Below are 19,991 nucleotides of genomic sequence, written 5' to 3'. Positions count from 1 at the left end.
AGCCCTTCTATTTTATTTCTTCTATACCTTCAACTTGCTTTTCTGTTTTCTATGATGTAGCATGAGGCCTCATTAAAAGCTTAGAGATGCCAGTACTAGTACTTTGGACTTCCCAGCCCCAGAACTGTGAGTCTAATGATATCCATAAAGTCTGATAGAACTTACACACAAGGAAAGAAAGTTTACATCAGATAAAACGAAATATAAACAAACTTTGAAGTTAACGCTTCTTCCATGGCAACTGTATTACATAACAGTGGTGGGAAGTTTAGTTGTATAGGTATAAAATCTTAAGAACTGATACTACACGGGTCCTTTTACAATATGGCATGTACAACATGGCTTGAACTTCCTAAGCGGCGAGATAAATAAGGCTTTCATTATTGAGAAAGGTAGCCCACCTCAGATATTTTGTTGTAATAACTCCAGACAGATGAAGCTATGAGAAAACCATGCATTTCGGAAATTCTATAGCTTGTTTAAAATTCAGCTGGCAATAGGGGTTAGGCAAAGTGCAATTTTAGACATTATGGAATTTCAGAAATATGTGGTAATCTGATTTTAGAGCCTACTGTGGTGATATTTTCAAAACACCTTTTGTTTATTATAAAACAAAGCCTCTAATGTTATTCTCCAAATGTTATATGTTGGGAGTGTTTTCCATAGAGAAGGAAATATGCCCCATCATGCAGCTTGAAACAGCCTTTCATTTTTAAAAGAACCTATTAGCAGTCTCAGTCTGTCTCTTTGAATGAGGCACAACAGCTTACCATTGGACTAGGAGCCATTACAGCTCTGGGTTTCTCAGAATTAAAAGTATTTTCATCTTACAGAGACAAGGTTGGCACATACAGCTTTGTTCTTATTTACCTAGACTATTCTAGTATATATTTATCATATCTAGAAGATAAAAATCCTGTGCAAAAATAAAATGATTTTTATGCCATGTAAGTCAGCATGTTTTGATAATGTTTTTAGACTGAGTATATCAAGGCTGCATTGAGTTTCTTGACCATGACCCATTGATACATGATCAGTATTATTAGGAGTTGATCAGTTAGGATGTTTCTTATCTCTTACATACAGTGAAAAATAAAAAAATATCAGATTTAGTATAACTTTTCCAAGACGGAGACAGTTGCTCCCAAATTTCATCAGAGAACTGGGTTAGTTGTTTTTTTCTGCTGTGAGGATCATAGTGATTGCTGAGTGATTGCTGGGCTCTAAATATAACTCTTATGTTTGACCCCCTGGAAATGTAATGTGATAAAGAGTTGCCTGAGGGAATTCCTTTCATCTCCTTTCATAATTCTCACTCTGTGGTTTTATTAAAAATGTTTATTACATATGTGGCATGTGACAAACTCTGTGCTTGACACTGGGCAAAAATGTTTTTTACCTGGCAGACACTGATTGGACTTGCCTATAATCCTAGTTATTCAGGAGGCTGAGATCTGAGGATCACTGTTCAGAGCCCAACAAAGGAAAAGCCATAAGATTCTTATCTCCAGTTAACCATTAAAAGGCTAGAAATGGAACTGTGCCTTGTGTGGTAGAGCACCAGCCTTGAGAATAAAAGCTCAGGACAGCACCTAAATGCTGAGTTCAAGTCCCAGGACCAGTTCTCTCTCTCTCAATCTCTCTCCCTCTCTCCCTCTCTCCCTCTCTCCCTGTCTCTCTCTCTCTCTCTCAATCTCTCTCTCTCTCTCTCTCTCTCTCTCTCTCTCTCTCTCACACACACACACACACACACACACACACACACACACACACACACACACACATACACTCACACACACACACACAAGCAGCTCCATACCTTCAGGAAGCTCCCAGGAATTCCAGGATTGTAGCTAGTTTATGTGTTGACAATGAAGAATTATTACTGATAATCTCTTACCCTTATCTGTGTTTTGAAGATGGTTGGTACATTTGATTTTCATCTTTCTGGTTTTGTGATGACTGTTACATTTCCAGCCAACACAGGTATAATCTAAGCAGGAAAAGCAAAAAGAAGAACAACATGAAACTCTCTTGGTTCCCAAAGATGACTTGGGAACATTTGATTGGCCAGAAGTAAATGTCATAGCTTCCTTCACCTGAAAAAAGGACTAAGAGTTAGTATTTTCCTTTTATAGCCTCCATAGTACAATAAAACAGGAGAGATATATTGAAAGAGGCATACTCTAGCATCCAGTGGAAGTCATTTGGGTGTTTACTTTGGAAACCATAGGGATGTTCTGTGTCTCTATATGGAGATTCAGACTCATATGTGAGGTCCCATGGAGAATAATTTGAAGGAGTTGCTAGTAATCTCTAGAACCTTCAGGGCATTGATGGCTATCAACAATCCAGAAGCAATTACCAGCTAGCTTAGCGCATACACAAAAAAGTTTGGGAAACAGAGTGTGAACCCCATGTTCACATGGTCTTTGCAGGGTATATCCAAGCAAAGGAGGATATGGAGCATCTTGGGATCCTGATGTTGAGCTTTCTTGTTGGGGCTACAGGGATGAGCAAGGATAAGACTACTGCCAGAACTTAACCCCTAAGAAACTTTCAAACTGACCTTGCGAAAGAAAGGCCTTGACTATGCTTTGAATAGGGTTCCAGCTCCTAATCACCAGAAGGGACCTTCTAATTCACTTCTTACAAGCTTTCTGAGTTCTTTATTTTCAGGGAAAATGAAAGCTTCAGAAATGAAACCATTTACTGCAGTAGAGTATACCCAGCTCAGAATCCCTTTGTAATCCTTTTCTTTGTACCACTTCCAAGAGGTAGGAAAACTCCTCTATCATGCCTGTAGAACACTATGCTCTTGTTGTATGCAACACCTCAAATATTTGCTTAACAGCCACCATTTAGTTTAGTTTAGTTCAGTGTCTGCCTTCTCCTCTATACCAAGTAGAGGAGCAATGTGCCTGTCTCATTAAATGGAATATTTTTTGAGTCTAGTACAATTTAGAATATGAAGTAGCCACTAGATATGTTCAAGGTCACCGTTGTTTCAGTCATCAGCAGAAATTGTCTAAAGAGTTAGTACTGAATAAGACTAGTACAGATTTTCCTACTGATCTGTTCTCTCTGCCCTCTCATCAGGAACTGTTAAGTCCCTCTTACTTGTGAATCTGCAAGTGAAGAGAAATGTTGCATTATCTGACAAGATGATGGTTACTTGACCAATGAAATTAGGATACTAGAAATTCTGGATTGGGACTGAACCAAACATATATTGGAAATAGAAATTCAAAGATATTATAGTAGTATCTGTTGTGGTACATCCTAAGGAATCTTCATTGAGCTATTCGAGGTGACACTGAATGTTTAACTAGTTTCCATGTCCCTCCTTCTACAGGCCCTTTACCCTGCTGAAATCCATTGAGAAAAGCACTACAATTCGTGTGTGCATGTGTGTTTGGCACCTGCTCTCAATGCCTTGCTTTGGGGGTACCCTCAGTATTCTTAAGTATAAAGAGATAATTTTTCTAATTTTATCCCACACACAGACACTACTGAGGATCTGGGGGCTGGAGAATGTCCTCAGACTGGTCACATTGTCTAGTCAGACAGGCATGTGAGGAAGGTAAACATCGCTCAGTCATTTGTTGTCCAAGGTAAGAATTCATTATGGAAAGAAAGCACTTGTTGCTATTTCTATTTATAAGCCCTTATGTTCACTGTAGGATGATATGCCACAGTATTTGGACTGATTGCAATTTTGAAAAATCAGACAGTTATTTTAGGGCCTCTTTAGAGTTGATAAGCCTCTACTCAGTGGTTAAAAAAGCATCAGTTTGAACTTGTAAAGGCTGAAAGTTTTACCACTTACCGACTATCCTACCAATGAATATTAATAATATTAACATTATGTTTGTTTTTGGTTAAGCTACAGTCCTAATGGATGTCTGTTAGTTTTAATCTAATTGCCTTAACCAAAGAATTATCTCACTATCACTGATTTCAAAGCAGAACTCATCTCATTCAGATGTTTTCATCTTACAATGAAGTTAATGTCCTAAAATTATAATTAATTAAAAAGTTTCTGATTCTATACCAATACTTTTCCATCTATGTAGTCTACAATATGTGATAAACATAAAAATGACAACATTATGAGATTTGTTCTCCTCTATCCTATTATCATTGATTAAATAATTATTAGATATATAATATAATGATATAATATTTATTATTATTATTTGTGCTGGTACTGAGGCTTTAATTAAGGGCCTGGACACTGTCCCTAGATTCTTTTCTCAAGGCTAACATTCTACCATTTGAACCACAGCTCCACCTCTACCTTTTTGGTGGATATTTAGAGATAAGACTCTTTACAGATTTTTCTGCCTGGACTGACTTTGAACCTTGAGTTCTCATCCTCTTGAGTAGCTAGGATAACAAGTGTAAACTACCAGCACCCAGTTGAATTATTTTTCAAAATTTCTACAGGATGTTTCAGACAAGGATGTATCTCACCTATCTTTTTAATATCATGGGATTTTTTTCAATAAGTTTTCCATAACAAACATTTCAAGATCAGTGCAACATATTGCTACAGATTACAATATGTCAGGACTGCTGTCTTCTTTTTCTACATACCTCTTTACCCCTTATTATAAATATTAAGCACTACATAATAAGTTTCCTATAACCCTTTCAATTTTTCACACAAGCTATCCTTTGTAACCACTTGCCCCCTAGTGGCAAGAACCTGAGACAACTATTTCTACTGAGAAAAAGTTTCCTGTTCCATTCCCATCCAAATCTGGTGTTTTTATGATGTTTAGACACACTCCAGTCATATTCGTGTAAAAAAATACTACAAAACGTTAGCAGTTTAAAATGACATTTACATGTCTTGAGGGTGAGGACTTTGTGAGTAGCGTAGCTGCCAGCTTGTGGCTGATGGCCTCTCAGAATCTGCCGACCAAGGAGCAGCTAAGTCTGCAGCCATCAGCCACTGGATAGCCGGAGTGGACTGCAGGATCTGCTTCAGCTCTTGCATAGGTCTGTTGTCAGAAGTCTTTGCTTCCTCTGCATGAGGGTCTCACCATCAGCTTACTTGAAGCATGGTAGCTGGCTTCTATAGTGTTGGCAGAGAGGAAAAGGGAAGAGGGAGTGAAGAAAGAGGGGAGGAGGGAGAAAGGAGAAAGGCATAAAGGGAAGAGATCGAGAGAAAGATCGAGAGAGAGAGAGAGAGAGAGAGAGAGAGAGAGAGAGAGAGAGAGAGAGAGAGAGAGAGAGAGAGAGAGAGAGAGAGAGAGAGGAGAGAGGAGAGGAGAGGAGAGGAGAAGAGAGGAGAAAGGAAGAGAGGAGAGAGCTAGGAATTGAGAGGGAACATTAGTATCTTTGTGTTGTCCAGCTCCTAGATCATAGACTTGGTTTTATAGGACAGTGAGTTTTCTTGTTTACTTAAATTATTTTAAGTTATCTTCTATGGCTTGCAATAGAGTAAATGAGTATTCAGATATATCCCTGTATGTAATGCATCTAAATCACACAGAAGTTCTAATTGTAGATAGTATGTGTTTACTAAGGTAAAGAAAAGTCTCAATCCCTTCTACCTCTCCAGGATGCTGTAAGCACAGAGGACTTAGTGCTACTAAGATCAGATCCAAGTTCCTAGGACATCACTCCCACATTGCTTAAGGTAAGGACACTTAATCTGATTCTGATTATCTGGTCCCTTGGCTCAATGGACAAGTGTACTTTATATGCATTCAGATATATGTGCTTTCTGGGGAAAATGTGTATAGAGCTTTATCACATTAGTAAAGTGTGTAATATTAAAAAGCTGAATCTGCATATCTCTCAGTGTGTCAGGGAGATAACCTTTTAATTTTATTTTGTTTTTGTTTTTGGTGCTACTGAGGTTTGAACTTAGGGCCTTATACGTGCCGGACAGGTGCTCTACCACTTAACCACGCCTGCATTCTTCTTTTCCTTAGTTTTTGAACAGTGTTTCTTTTTATGCCTGGGTAGCCTTAACCATGATACTCCTATATATGTTGGTCATATTGCTTGGGTGATAGAATGTACCAATGAGCTTAGCTTTTTATCAGTTGAGATGGGATCTTGAGGATATTTGTATGGCTGGCCTCATATTATAACTATCTTGATCTCAGCTTTTCCTGAGTACCTGAGATTACAGGCATGAGTCACTATACCCACGTTAGAATTTTATTTTTTTTAATTTAATTTAATTTTATTTGTGAACATACTGTACAGAGGAGTTACAATTACATGGGCAGGATAATGCGTACATTTCTTACCAAGCATTGCAGCCTCCTCCTTTGTTTACCCTTCACATCCCTTCCCAGCCTCCCCCCTCCCCCCCAACCCACGTTAGAATTTTAGATAGAGAATTTCAAACAATGAAGGGTAATGCCAACATCTTACCAACACAATCAAGTGACTTATTTAGATATAAATCCATTAAATGTTTAAAATTCTTTGTGTAAAAATTTCATCTCATTGTCAGCCATCTGTGATGTCTATAGCTGAAAGAAGTGGGAAGCATATAGGGGTAACAAATGACTTAAGCTTAATATTCAGAAAGCTTAATATTCCTTTTGTGTCGGGTATTGCAATAAAAAACTGTAGCTTATTCTATTTGCATAAAATAATTTTCAGCAGTATCAATATATTTCATATGCCGCTGGTTAAATCTTGAATATTCATGCATTCATTTAAAAGCCTTCTGTTGCTATGGCAGATCCTAATGGTATGAAGAGCGTTACAGCTTTACTTCAGGGGGAAGAATATTATAACTGAAAATTAAGTCTTATTTATCAATAAGAACACTCATAAAGAGAGAGAGGAAAGATTGCTCTGTAAATAGTAGGAGAGATTATATTAGATTCCCCAAGAAATTTGAATGTTTTATTGGCTTGGGTCCTAGAGAGCCTAAGAGTCAAGCAGAAAAGAATGTCTTCAGACACCAAGGTCCCTCAAATACCCATAGTCATTTTTAACAATAGAATGGACAGCATTGAAACATGTATGCACCTGAAAACAAAGCTTCTGTAGAAATTTTTGCTATAAAATAAAGTGCTGTGAATACTTTAAGACCAAGTCTCTTACCACCTGCAACCTATCCCATCAGCCCTCCTTCCAATGTGCTAGTCCTAATGCCCAGTAGTCTTTCTGGAGCTGCAAATGGTCAAGTAGCCTGGACTTGAAGTCTGACCAACCATGCATCAGCGATTGACTTGCTTAAAGTAAGCATAATACAAACCTGTTTTGCAGCGTTGCTGGGAACATGGAAGGATGCATTCACTACTTCATAACTTTCACATGTTGTTGATTGTTCTATTATAGAGATATATCATTGCCTGTCTAAGAAAATTGTAAGGACGGAATGAAATCTCTGTTACAGATAAAAACAAAAAGGTGTCTTGGGATCATCCACAAGTAACCCTATGTTTTGTACATGATAACCTTAATTTTTTAGTAGATTTCAGACAATGTCCATCCCATCCCATTTCATTTCATAGATATTTACTCTACCAATGACTCCCTTGTTTTTGCAACAAGGATTTTTAGAAAGGGAAAGAAAGAAGATCAATTTTCAGAAGTCTTTAGACAAGAACCTGCTTAGGATTTGGACAAAGATGATTTTTAGAGTATCAGTGATGAGCCTCTCCATATATCTTTAAGTCAGGCATATCCAGTAGTGGGATAGAAAGGAGTCAGTCATTTGGGGGGGGGGTATTAGTTTAGTTGTTATAATAGTTTCTACTTACTCTTATTTCTCTTCTTCAGATTTCCAGGAAATCAGTTCTTCATCTATGATCCTCCTTCAAAGGATTGAATATATTGAATGGCTTACAGATTAATGCTGTCACATGTTTTTTGTCATCTACCACACTTTATCACATGAAGTAAGTATTATATCCTTACATATTATATCATCCAGTAAATAAGCCTTGTATAATAAGATATTTTGAGGAACTAGTTACATGATTTTATTGCATTGTTATAATTGTTCTAGTTTGTTAATTACTGTTGCGAATCTCTTATAGTGACAATTTATTAAAGAAACTTTTATACATATATAGAAAAAGCAGAATATACAGATTCAGTATTGTCCTCAGGCTTCCACTGGGCACGTTAGAACATCTCCCCCGTGGAAAATGAAGCTGGTGGACCCTACTGTCTTCAGAAATATTGTTTAGATATTCTCTCTGATTTAGAGACCATCAGAAACAACGGCTTTGAAAACTTACTTCACACAAAATTACATCCATGTTACAGAGTTCTGTTTGTCTTAACTTTTTAAGGATTAAAAACAATGTAAATGGCCGGGTGCCAGTAGTTCACACCAGTAATCCTAACTACTCAGCGGAGAACTGATTATTCCATTCATGGCATGAAAGTGCGTGAAACTAAGTTGCAAAAGGTTAGCAGTGGAAGTCGGGCGTTGGCGGCTCACGCCTGTAATCCTAGCTACTCAGGAGGCTGAGATCTGAGGATTGCAGTTCAAAGCCAGCCTGTGCAGGAAAAGCCATGAAACTCATCTCCAATAAACCACCAGAAAACCGGAAGTGGCACTGTGGCTCAAGTGGTAGAGCGCTAGCCTTGAGCAAAGAAGCTCAGGAACAGAGAGACCACGGACAGACAGACAGACAGACAGACAGACACACACACACACACACACACACACACACACACACACACACACACACACACACACACACACACACCACTCAATGAATACTGGATGTTCTTGCCATTCCTTGCCTGGATGACCATATATTTTCCTATTTGCACCTCCTACTAAACCCTAGAACATACCTGTCAAGCATACAGATGTTTATTGAGAGATATCAACTGTAGTCTCATTGCACTCAGTGGCCAAACTCGGAGCAAAACGATTCCAGTTTAGACCCTGGGACCAACAAACTACAGATCAACACATTGCTAAACTACAATTCCCAGGATGCAGTTGAACTCCGAGGTTGCAGTGTATCTTGGGAAGGATGTTCTCAGCTCTGCCTGGGCCCCGGGGTGGGGAAGCGCCGAAGTTGGTGCTTGAGCGTACGGAGACTGTGAGGATCTCGCCTGAATTTCCACGGAACTCATTTTGCCGGGCAGCTGTTTTAGCCGGCAGGATTGAAGAACCGTGTCACTTCCGGTGGTACCGGAAGTCGCTCGAAAATGGCGTCCTCCACGGTAGGCAGTCCTGCCTCTGGAGCGGTGGGACCTACGAAGAAAGAATTTCGAAGTCAGAAGCCGGATACAGAAAACCGAGGTGAGGCCGTGGGGGACTCGAAGCCTGGCAGTGGTGGGTGTTGAGTGTGTTTGCCCGCCCCCTTCGTGGCTGTGACGGTGTGAGGTCGTCCGTGGCCTGCTCCGGGCGGTGGAGGGGGTTCGGCCGCGCCGGCGGGGACCCGCCTGCGGGGGGCCCGGCCACGCGTTCCCAGCCCCACAGAGTCGAGCCGCAGTGGAACCCGTGGCCTGGAAAAAGACGGGTGTGAAGACGTGGCGGGGAGCAGCGCGGAGGCCGCACCGGGACCGGCCGGAGGAGGACTGGGACCCCGCCGGGTAGGGGATGGGATTAGCCGACGGAAGGCGTGGAGCCGACCAGCCACCGGGCCGGAAGTTACTGCCTGCTCCTTCACTCTAGTTATTCAGTCAGTAAGGAAGATTTGAAATGTGTAGCTGCCGTTTCTGGCTTGTGTTTGGTCAGACACAGCGATACGCATCGTAGACGACGCGTTTCGTTTACCTTGCTGCGCTATTTTTAAATTGTCTGCTCCGTAGTTTGGTTTTACAATGTGAAGCAATGGAAAAGATCACTAGAGAAATAGTCCGGGGACTTGCTCAGCCAATCTTGTAGAAAGTGTTAAAAAAAATTAAAAAAAAAAAAAAAAGCTTGAACTTTCATTCCAGATCCGTCGGGAAAGCATCAAAAGTTGTTTGGTTTTTTTTTTTTTAATTGTTGCTTTCAAAAATGTCACGAACACACAGAACGGACTATAGATATAAAAAGATCAAAATCACACTGACTCTTTATGGACTGAATGTCTTGTATAAAGTCGGACTCAAAATACAGCTTCTTCTTATCTTTGTATTGCTGTCAAAGACTTGTAGAAATAGGCCCCTGAAAAGGCCTTTGGAATTCCAGATCCCCAAACCCTAAAATGCTAATTATACAGTGAAGTTCCACACCAGGAAAGTCAGTAAAGGTCATTAGTACTTAACATAGTGATATAAACAAATGTGAGCCTTCAACTCTACCATGGTGCAGGGAAGTAGAAGTTTTTTAGGTATCATCTTTTTTGTCTTGCATATGTTAACTAATGTGGATGTAGGAAGTGCCCATGCCCTAACCGTTTTCTTTCTTACTAGACTTGTAACATGTTTTGATAATCTTGTTGAATGTGTTGGTAATTTTATAGGGGGTTAATAATGACTGAGTCATGTTCTTTGATTGTTGTATAATACAAAAACCAAGAAGAGGAAATGCAAGGAGAGTATTGGGAATTTATGAATGTGTGCATGTGATATTTACAAAGTACTAAAAAGACCATTAAAATGTACTGGGTACATTTTTTTCCCCTCTACAGATGAACCAGAACTCCTTACTGTTCCTGATGGTTGGAAGGAGCCCCCTTTTTCTAAAGAAGACAATCCCAGAGGACTCTTGGAAGAAAGCAGTTTTGCAACTTTGTTTCCAAAATATAGAGAGGCTTACTTGAAAGAGTGTTGGCCTTTGGTGCAGAAAGCCTTGAGTGAACATGTATGCATATTTTGTACATTTCTTTGAGATTTTGCTCTTGCTTATGCCATTACTTTTAAGTAATTATGTGCATGCTGATTGGTTTTGTTTTTAGAGGTACAAGGTAGCTGGCTAAATTAGTTTCTTTGGTATTTAAACATTATAGGTAAACTTTGTATTTTTACAATTCTTGCACTTTTGACTTTGTCAGTAATAAAGTGCTTTGAAATGTTCACACACCTCTAACCATTTACAGTTTTGTAAACTAGCCAAAATAAACTATCACCTGTGAAGTACAGATTTTAGACTGCCTATTCTAGGCCATGATCATGACCATATCTTTGTCCAGTCTGAGGGACTTATGTTTGTAATTGTTTAACTTTCATTTTGGATGAAAGATATATGGCCTATCTTCTATTTGTCTGCTACTGTGTCCCACGAGAGCAGTATTTTTGTTATTTTTGAAATTGAGGATTGAAGTGATTATGAGATTTTGGTATGGGTAACTATCACGTACATGCTAGTTGTGATATAAAATGTGTATCTCAGTGTGGACAGCTGTGGAGTTGGTTATACCTATTGGAAACAATCATGGCTTAGCAGGCAACAGACTATACTTTTTAGTTGTCTAAGTCTGAGATTAAACTAATTTTTTTTTCTTGGAAACTCATGAAAACCCAACTTTATGTTGAGGTGTTCATCACTCATTACTAAAGCATTCTTCATATTATGTAAAGTCAGAAAATAGCATTTTTATTTCCTTTGTGGATATCTGATTTGGGCTATTCAGTGTTAATGCTGCAGTTTCCTGATTGCTTCTTTCTGAACCTGTTATAATTTTCTTTTGCTTTATATTGCATACCCTAACCAGAAAAAAAGTTTGAAAGCAACATTTATTTTTCGCTTTTGAGGGTACATCCTGGGTTCAGGATAGAGAAACTATAGTTTTAATTACCAAAGTATCTTAGATAGGACTCACTTTGCTCACATTTGGGTTGATGTATGTATGTACACATGCATATATTTAAAATTAGACATAGTCTTTATTCCAATAAATACATAGTATTCTAAAGCCAGATGTAAAAGATTTCAATTTCTTCAGTTTCTTAGATTTTGTGAAGTTTGAAAGTAATCAAATACTCATATGTAATTACACAGCTTTTTCCAGGGAAAGAGTTGATAGGATTTGAGAGGTAGCCTAGCCTTTTAAGGCCCAGAAATTAAGTTAGGATGAGAAAGACTTTGTAATTATCAAAAACTAAATTCATTTTAAGCCATTCTTTTTTGTTTGTTTCTTTTTGTAGCATGTTAATGCAACTCTGGACCTGATTGAGGGCAGTATGACTGTGTGTACTACAAAGAAGACTTTTGATCCATACATTATTGTTAGAGCCAGAGACCTAATAAAACTGTTAGCAAGGAGTGTTTCATTTGAACAGGTAAATTGAGAAGTACTTTGCTTTATCTACATGTTTAGACAGCCTGTAATATAATATCTTCTTCCTTACCCCTGTATTCCTATTTCCTCCCTGTCCTCTTTCTATCATAGACTTTCCTGTTTGTGTGCAGACATTATTAGTCTGGCCTTGGGACATAAATACCAGTTGTAAAAAAAAAACAACTGATTTTATTTTACTTTTTTTTTGGAAAGGCAGTACGAATTCTTCAGGATGATGTTGCATGTGATATTATTAAAATAGGTTCTTTAGTAAGAAATAAAGAGAGATTTGTAAAAAGAAGACAACGACTTATTGGTCCCAAAGGATCTACATTGAAGGTACTTTTTTTGGTCAATGGAAAAATTGAAGTCTTTTCTCATTAGTTTTTCATTCTGTTTAATTTCTGCTTAATGTTCCTTTGATGTAGGCATTGGAACTCCTAACAAACTGTTATATCATGGTTCAAGGAAATACAGTTTCAGCCATCGGACCTTTTAGTGGCTTAAAGGAGGTAAGACTTATTATCTTTATTTATTTTAAGCAAATTTACAAATTCATTTGATTGTATTAGTTCATTGGATAACATTGTGTTATAGTCATTTTGCATTTTTAGAATGTGCTGTTTGATTTCCCTTCAGTAAATACTTATATGTCCTGTAATGTGAGGGAATCATCACTCCTGGTTCCTAATGTATTTTGGACAATCAAAATGGCTGGAAACATCCATTTCTGAATTAGGTCTTATATCATTACTCCTCCCATTGTAAAATGTAAATGGGCATTTCTGTTCCTGCTCTATAACAAAGAAGCCTGGTATTCTCCATGTATTCGAGTAATTAAAAATTTGCACTGATCTATATACCAGTAGAGGTCACACTGAAAAATAGATATTTCCTTCAAAATAGATATTTTGTTTGAATTTTAGCATTCCTCATAAAAGTTTTCTTTAACTTGAAAATGTTCTGAGAGAAATCTAAGGAATAAATAAGTTTCTGTAAGCTCGTTTTAATGTTATCACTATCTGTATCTGTTTGTGTTGTTTTACTTCCGTCTTAGGAATCATTTAATAGCTATCCCATTGGCTTTCTTTCTCACAAATTGACTGCCCTTTTGTCATGGAGTACTAATAGCTTCATATATTATATGTTTCATTATTTTGAAGGTTGGGGATATAGCTCAGTAGTAAAATGCTTGCCTAATATGCATAAGGCTCTGTGTTTGATCCCTAGCACTACAAGGGAAAATCAGAATATATTTTGCAGTTTTGTAAAGTCTTTGAAACTTGTTATTTGATTCTTATAATGTACTTGAGTTTTTAATACAATTTTATCTTTTACAAATGAAAAAGCTGGAATAGGAGTATCAATTGACTTTCTTATATGAAGTGACTGCCCCATAATTTGAACTCTCATATTCTGCTCCTAAACTACCCTCTGTCCTTAAATTACTAGCTTAACATGTTGGAATATGCCATCTTTCAGCAATAATAGAGAAACTTTATTGTATTCAAGGGTGCTTGACTGAAAAGTCTAGAAGCCACTTAGAGCAGTTGAAGAAATTATTAGATTCAGTGTGGTAAACATTTCTTGAGTCATAGGATTTTTCTCTTCTATCATGTTCATTTAGATCTTTGTAAGTTACTAATTTTACTTTGCAAATTTCAGGTTCGAAAAGTAGTACTAGATACCATGAAGAATATTCATCCAATTTATAACATTAAAGTAAGTGTCAAATCACCACAGCAATGATCATCAAGTTTGTTTTATTGAAAGTTCTTTCCAGTCAAAGGAACTTTGATTGAATTCTTATGAAACTTATCAAAGCCTAATATATAGACAGATAAAGCAGCTATTTGGGATGAATTCAGCCCGCACAGCTTTTCTGCAGTCATTTGAGGCTTATATCTCCAATGTAAAAGATATTGAAAGAAATGCTGTTACTCATTTTATATTTCTAATACAATAATAATAAACCTCACAGAATTTATAATTATAGATGATAACAATTGTATTGGACAGTAAGCCCATGTATTGTATTTAAAGATGTGATTTTTTTTTTTTTAGGAGTCTGTTTTCTAATAATATCTAGACTCAGATTACATTAAAATTTTCTTTTTTTTTTTTTTTTTTTTGGGTCCGGTCATGGGGCCTGAACTCTGGGCCTGGGCACTGTCCCTCAGCTCTTCAGCTCAAGGCCAGCGCTCTACCACTTGAGCCACAGCACCACTTTTGGCTTTTTTCTTTTTGCTTATGTGGTGCTGAGGAATCGAACCCAGGGCCTCATGCATGCAAGGCAAGCACTCTACCACTGAGCCACCTTCCCAGCCCAACATTAAAATTTTTTTTGAAAGTTACTACTAACATTGTAGCCTCTCTGAGAGAGCATTGCTATATCCTTTTTTGTGTGAAAAAAGTTTAGTTTGTGATTAGAATTGGAAATATAACCATAGTATATTGAGTTCTTTTATGGTGAGTATTTGTTGAGCAGTTCCCTTGAATTTGAAAGCTTGAAAATCAGTAGATTAGATTGAAAGTGAGTTTGAGTTACATCAGGACATTACAGATAAAAGGAAAACTAATTGTACATTCTGATGTCTTTTTGATGTTCTCTTTTGCTTCAGTTTCTACAAAATTGAAATGCACTGGGGAAATAGGAGAATAGAATTGACTTTTGTCAAAACCACTAAACATTTACTTCTCTCTTAGCCTATCTAGTTCCCATTTGCTTATAAGGAATCATCAGCTAATTGAGAACCCTCCTTACTATGCTTTAATGAAATAATGGTTGAAAAGCTTAATTTTCATTAAATTGTGTTTCTTTATCTAAGTTTGTAATTCTTTTATGGTGCTTGACAAATTGTGCATTTTTAAGATGGCATTTTTATGGTGCATTTGGAAAGGTCAGAAATAGTCCCTTTAAAAATTTTATTTATCCAAGCAGTATGTATGAATTTGACATTTACATTTTTTATTTGTGTGTATGACTATAGACCTTAATGATTAAACGAGAATTAGCAAAAGATTCTGAATTACGATCACAAAGTTGGGAGAGATTTTTGCCACAGTTCAAACACAAAAATGTGAACAAACGCAAAGAACCAAAGAAGAAAAGTGTTAAGAAGGAGTATACACCATTCCCACCACCCCAGCCAGAAAGCCAGGTCAGTATTGAGTGCCCACCTTTACATGAAGGGGAAACATCAACCTATTTTGTCAGGAAGTTTATTGAGGGTAGTTTAGGTGAAATACAGGAAATTGAAGGTAAGGCGTAAATAGGCATATTTTGAGTTAAGCAAATGTTGGGCTGTTCAGAGTGAGCCTTCATGTTGTGAATATGATGGCTAGTGTTACTAGTGCACTGGTAGTCACTGTAAATGGACAGTTGTTTTTTTTTTTTAAAGAGCGATGTAGCTTACTACATCTTAAGTTATAACATCTACCTTTTTTTTGAGTTTCAAATTTCATTTTGTCAGCTGTATTTCTGGTAAAATTCCTTTCTAACCATGACCAGAATTTCCTTTTTTCTTCATACCCATCTTGGTTTTTTTTTTTTTGGGTCCGGTTGTGGGGGGCGGCCTAAACTCTGGGCCTGGGCGCTATCCCTCAGCTCTTCAGCTCAAGGCTAGCCCTCTACCACTTGAGCCACAGTGCCACTTCCAGCTTTTTTTCTTTTTGCTTATGTGGTGCTGGGGAATTGAACCCAGGGCCTCATGCATGCAAGGCAAGCACTCTACCACTGAGCCACCTTCCCAGCCCCCCCATCTTGGTTTTAAGTACCCTTTTTGCTTTGTATCACAACTTTCCATCAGAACTCTAAAACTTTAGATCAGTCTAAAAGAAAAATACTGCTTTTGTTTCTTCTTTCTACTCAGAATCCTTCAAATTCATGATCCTCCTGCCTCAACCTTTGATTGTTATGATCCCAAAGCATGCCACCATACCCACCTTACCTTCAGTCATTTTAAAGTCATATTCCACCTCCTTGCCTAGTATTTGGTTTTCTTCAAGCTTCCCTAAAACTTATCTTTTTTTCTCTCTCTTTTCTGAATCCTGACCTTCCTCCCCACCTGATTTAGTCTGTTTAGTATTAGTGAACACAATCCTTTTTCTCCTAGCTAACTCCATGTTCATATTTCAGCTTTGAGTATAGTTCCTTCTTAAAGCTTATTATTTCATCATAGAATGTTAATTCCACTGTTTTTATGCCCTAGCTTTCTTAGAAAATTGTCATTGCATTATTTCTGATGTAATTATAAATACTGTTTTCATTAGATTGATAAAGAACTGGCTAGTGGTGAATACTTTTTGAAGGCAAATCAGAAGAAACGACAGAAAATGGAAGCAGTAAAGGTAAAATTCATTATATCTGTCTTATTAATAGAAAAAGTTCATAGCTGCTTGAAATCTTATTAAGTTTAAGTTGTACTTTACTAATATGTTTCTAACTAATGTAGGCTAAACAAGCAGAAGTTCTTAGTAAGAGACAAGAGGAAAGAAACAAAGCATTTATTCCACCTAAAGAAAAACCAGTTGTGAAACCAAAGGAAGGTAATGTTCATTTTTCACCTAATATTATTCATGACAAACTTACAGTGATTTTTATTTGACTGTCTCATGTTAGGAAATAACCATGTTCTTCTTCATTTTGTCTTGGCATTTCATTAGTTACTAAGCTTAGGGACAAGAGATGACAGAGGCAGTTAGGAAATTAGTAGCAAGCAGTTAATGCTTGTTAGAGTGCCCAGGAATGGTAGTCCTCCAAGCTCTGACCTGTGCTTGGGAAGATAAACCCAGAGCATTTTATATCCTTGATAAGAATAAGAGTATGTGAAGGACTAAGATCCTATAGTCTGCTATCATGCATCTCAGAAATGGCTTTTCAGAAGTTATCCTTTTTACTTATTTGATCTTTGGCTTAACATTTGTTTTGGTGTTACTGTGTAGAGCATTGACAGAGGAATGACAGAAGGTCAAAAGAAACTAAGAGGAAGAAACACTTTTGCCTTTTCTCCATTTCTAGCCTCATCCTCTCCTTCTAGTAGCACTTGTGTTCTGAGTAGATCAACCCTCCAAAGTCAGGTGGCAGGCACATGGACAACCAAAGGATTATTGGCAATGCTATATATAAACGATAGGTCAATTACAGAACTACCACATTACTCTGTGGAAATCCTGTTTTGCTTTACTGTTTTTGTTCATTTGATTTTTTTTCTTTTTTTTTTTGCATTTATTTTATGAGCTTTTGGAGTTCTGTTCTTGAAATGTTTTCCCTATATTTCTTGTAATACTTTTGAAGTTTTCAGGTTTTATATTAAGGTGTTGGATCCATTTTGAATTTTTTTGTGTGTGCAGTGAACTATAGTGGTCTAATTTCTGTGTTGTACGTGTGCTATCCAGTTTTCCTGGCATTACTTGTTTCAAGAGCTTTTCTTTTTTTCCAGTGCATGTTTTTAGTACCTGTGTGAAGAACCAGATGACAGTAACTGCTTGGTTTATTTTTGGGTTCTGTATTCTTTTACATTGGTCTGGATGTCAGTTTTTGTGCCAGCCCCATCCTTTTTTATTACAATGGGTCTCCAGCATTTCTCTCTCTGCTCAGGATTGCTTAAAACACTATATTCTGTGAATATAATTGGTTTTATAAAAGTAAAGTATCATAGCATTATAATTTTCAGTTATAATTATAAATAAATGTATTTCATTATAGTTTTCAGCATATTGGAATTACCTGGTAGCTAGTTAACTGGGTCTGTATTGATTAAGGATAGCATATGCTTTGTATAGTGGAAGCTTAAATCTTATACCTCTGGTGGCTATATTGTTAGTATAGTGACATTTTATCTTGTTTTATGATCTGAATATTGTAACTTAAGTGATAAGAAAAGGCTATGTTTATTTTATTGCTTCTGTTTTATTTATGCTTTTGGCATTGTTTAGGAAGACCATCATATACTCTCAAATACTGTCTTTACTACCAAAAGTCTTGTTAAAAATAATTTGTGACCAGTTTATTTAAGTTTTTATTGTGGTCTTCATGATTATGACCTGTAGCTTCCTATTTAGCTAATATTTTTCATGAGAAGTAACTTAAATTATTTTTATATGCTAGATGGAAAATTGATGTGTTAGTGACCTTTCTGAATTTCTAAAATATAGAAGAAAATATAGGTCAAAATGTCTGGAATTATTGAAAAACTATAGTTTTAGCATAGTGGATCAATAAATTACCATGCCATTTTCATGTGTTTTTACTGATGGATGAGTTCCTCACTTCCCTTTAGGAAGGTGCTTTATATTTTGTAACATGACCTACAGTTATTAAAATAATACTGTGAAGTTACTGCCTTTAACATCTTTTCTAAAGAATTGCATATATTTTCTTTATAATTTTTCTAGCTTCTACTGAAACTAAAATTGACGTGGCGAGCATCAAAGAAAAAGTTAAGAAAGCAAAGATGAAGAAGCTGGGAGCTCTTACAGCTGAGGAAGTTAAGCTTAAGATGGAAGCAGATGGAAAGAAAAAGAAGAAAAAATAACATAGAAATCTGAACTAGAAGCCAGGCACTAGTGGCTCTAAGGATTGCAGTTTGAAGTCAGCCTGGACAGAAAAGTTTGTGAGACTCTTACCTCCAATTAACCACCAAAAAGCAAAAAGTTGTGGCTCAAGTGATAGAGCACCAGCCTTGAGTGAAAAAGCTCAGTGAAAAGGGAACAGTAGCCAGGCCTTGAGTTCAAGCCCTGTATTGGTTGGCGCACACCAATCTAAAGTAGTACTTATGAAGCTATCTCCTTTTGTAAAGGATTTCTAGAAACCAGGGCATTACTTGCCTCTATCTGTGAGAAATAATATTGATACTTTTTCTTTTGTCTTTTTTTTTGTTAATAGAACGGTATTTAAAATCTTTTATGTGTATTTTGAAAAATTTGTCTTTGTGAACATTTTGTTTAATCAATGAATGACAGGCAGGTTTTGTGGAAGCTTAATTTTAGCAGTAACTTTCAGATTCTTTTAAGGGTGGTGGTGGTATTGGGGTTTGGATGCAAGGCTTTACACTTGCACTCTAGTTCTTGGGCTATGCCTTTATCCCTTTCTGTTCTCTGAGATCTGAGTTTGCTTTCTACCCGGATTGGCTTGGACTGTCGTTTTCCTATTTATGCTTCCTAACGTTGCTGGGATAACAGGTGCACACTATTGTGTCCAATATTTTCTTCTAGATGAGGGCATACACTAATCTTTTTCTTAGGCTGGCCTTGAACCATGAGCCCCATGATCTCAGCTTTGTGAGTGGCTAGGATTGTACAACTATACTAAGATTGAACAACTATACTAGCTTCTAGTTTTTGTTTTATATCCAGTATTTTGGGAATGTGGCAATTGTAATTATACATTAAATCCCATGTCTGATATTATTGCTTAGTCTCTAGATAAAATAATCTCCCAGCATTTGGTTTTGAGAAAACTTAATGCAAACATTTCAGTGCTCTTTATTCCTCTCTATTGATACTAATATTTTGACTTGTCCTTTTTCTCTCTTTTTTTGGGGGGGGATCCGGTCGTGGAGCCTGTACTGTGGGCCTAGGCGCTGTCCCTCAGCTCTTCAGCTCAAGGCTAGCGCTCTACCACTTGAGCCACAGCGCCGCTTCCAGCTTTTTTCTTTTTTTTGTTTATGTGGTGCTGAGGTATGGAACCCAGGGCCTCAGACATGCAAGGCAAGCACTCTACCACTGAGCCACCTTCCCAGCCCCTCTTTCTCTTTTTTTACAATTTTATTTATGCCTCAATTCAAGTTTATAAGCAGGCCTCTGAAATCAAATCCTGTAGTTACTCCT

General features: G+C 37.3%; 1 protein-coding gene and 1 long non-coding RNA gene across 3 annotated transcripts in view; one reads left to right on the top strand and one right to left on the bottom strand.

Annotated features, from left to right (window-relative positions):
- LOC138804548 (uncharacterized) overlaps positions 1 to 9,100 on the bottom strand; it is a 31,819-nt gene extending 22,719 nt beyond the window's left edge. For both annotated transcript variants that reach the window (XR_011365291.1, XR_011365294.1), the window contains exons 1-3: positions 8,797 to 9,100; positions 7,746 to 7,799; positions 1,901 to 1,993 (exon numbers count right to left, since the gene is read on the bottom strand). This is a non-coding gene — a long non-coding RNA (uncharacterized lncRNA). The remainder of the gene's footprint in view (positions 1 to 1,900; positions 1,994 to 7,745; positions 7,800 to 8,796) is intronic.
- Positions 9,101 to 9,133: 33 nt separating this feature from the next.
- Krr1 (KRR1 small subunit processome component homolog) lies at positions 9,134 to 19,063 on the top strand. Its single transcript, XM_069988849.1, has 10 exons — positions 9,134 to 9,253; positions 10,572 to 10,744; positions 12,028 to 12,162; positions 12,375 to 12,500; positions 12,590 to 12,673; positions 13,827 to 13,883; positions 15,152 to 15,322; positions 16,434 to 16,511; positions 16,616 to 16,709; positions 18,558 to 19,063. The coding sequence occupies exons 1-10, from the start codon at positions 9,160 to 9,162 to the stop codon at positions 18,695 to 18,697; spliced, it is 1,152 nt and encodes a 383-aa protein (XP_069844950.1). The 5' UTR covers positions 9,134 to 9,159; the 3' UTR covers positions 18,698 to 19,063.
- The last annotated feature ends 928 nt before the right edge of the window (positions 19,064 to 19,991 follow it).

This window comes from Dipodomys merriami, unplaced genomic scaffold (assembly GCF_024711535.1).
Source record: "Dipodomys merriami isolate MVZ:Mamm:240054 unplaced genomic scaffold, mDipMer1.0.p SCAF_10, whole genome shotgun sequence".
Lineage (NCBI taxonomy): Eukaryota > Metazoa > Chordata > Mammalia > Rodentia > Heteromyidae > Dipodomys > Dipodomys merriami.
This window is presented reverse-complemented; position numbering and strand designations above follow the sequence as displayed.

Bases quoted from the DNA above. Each gene is read 5' to 3' on its own strand.
- Krr1 (XM_069988849.1), top strand. From the start codon at position 9,160: ATGGCGTCCTCCACGGTAGGCAGTCCTGCCTCTGGAGCGGTGGGACCT. The intron at 12,501-12,589 runs GTACTTTTTTTG...CCTTTGATGTAG, and splicing joins CCAAAGGATCTACATTGAAG to GCATTGGAACTCCTAACAAA. The intron at 12,674-13,826 runs GTAAGACTTATT...TGCAAATTTCAG, and splicing joins CTTTTAGTGGCTTAAAGGAG to GTTCGAAAAGTAGTACTAGA.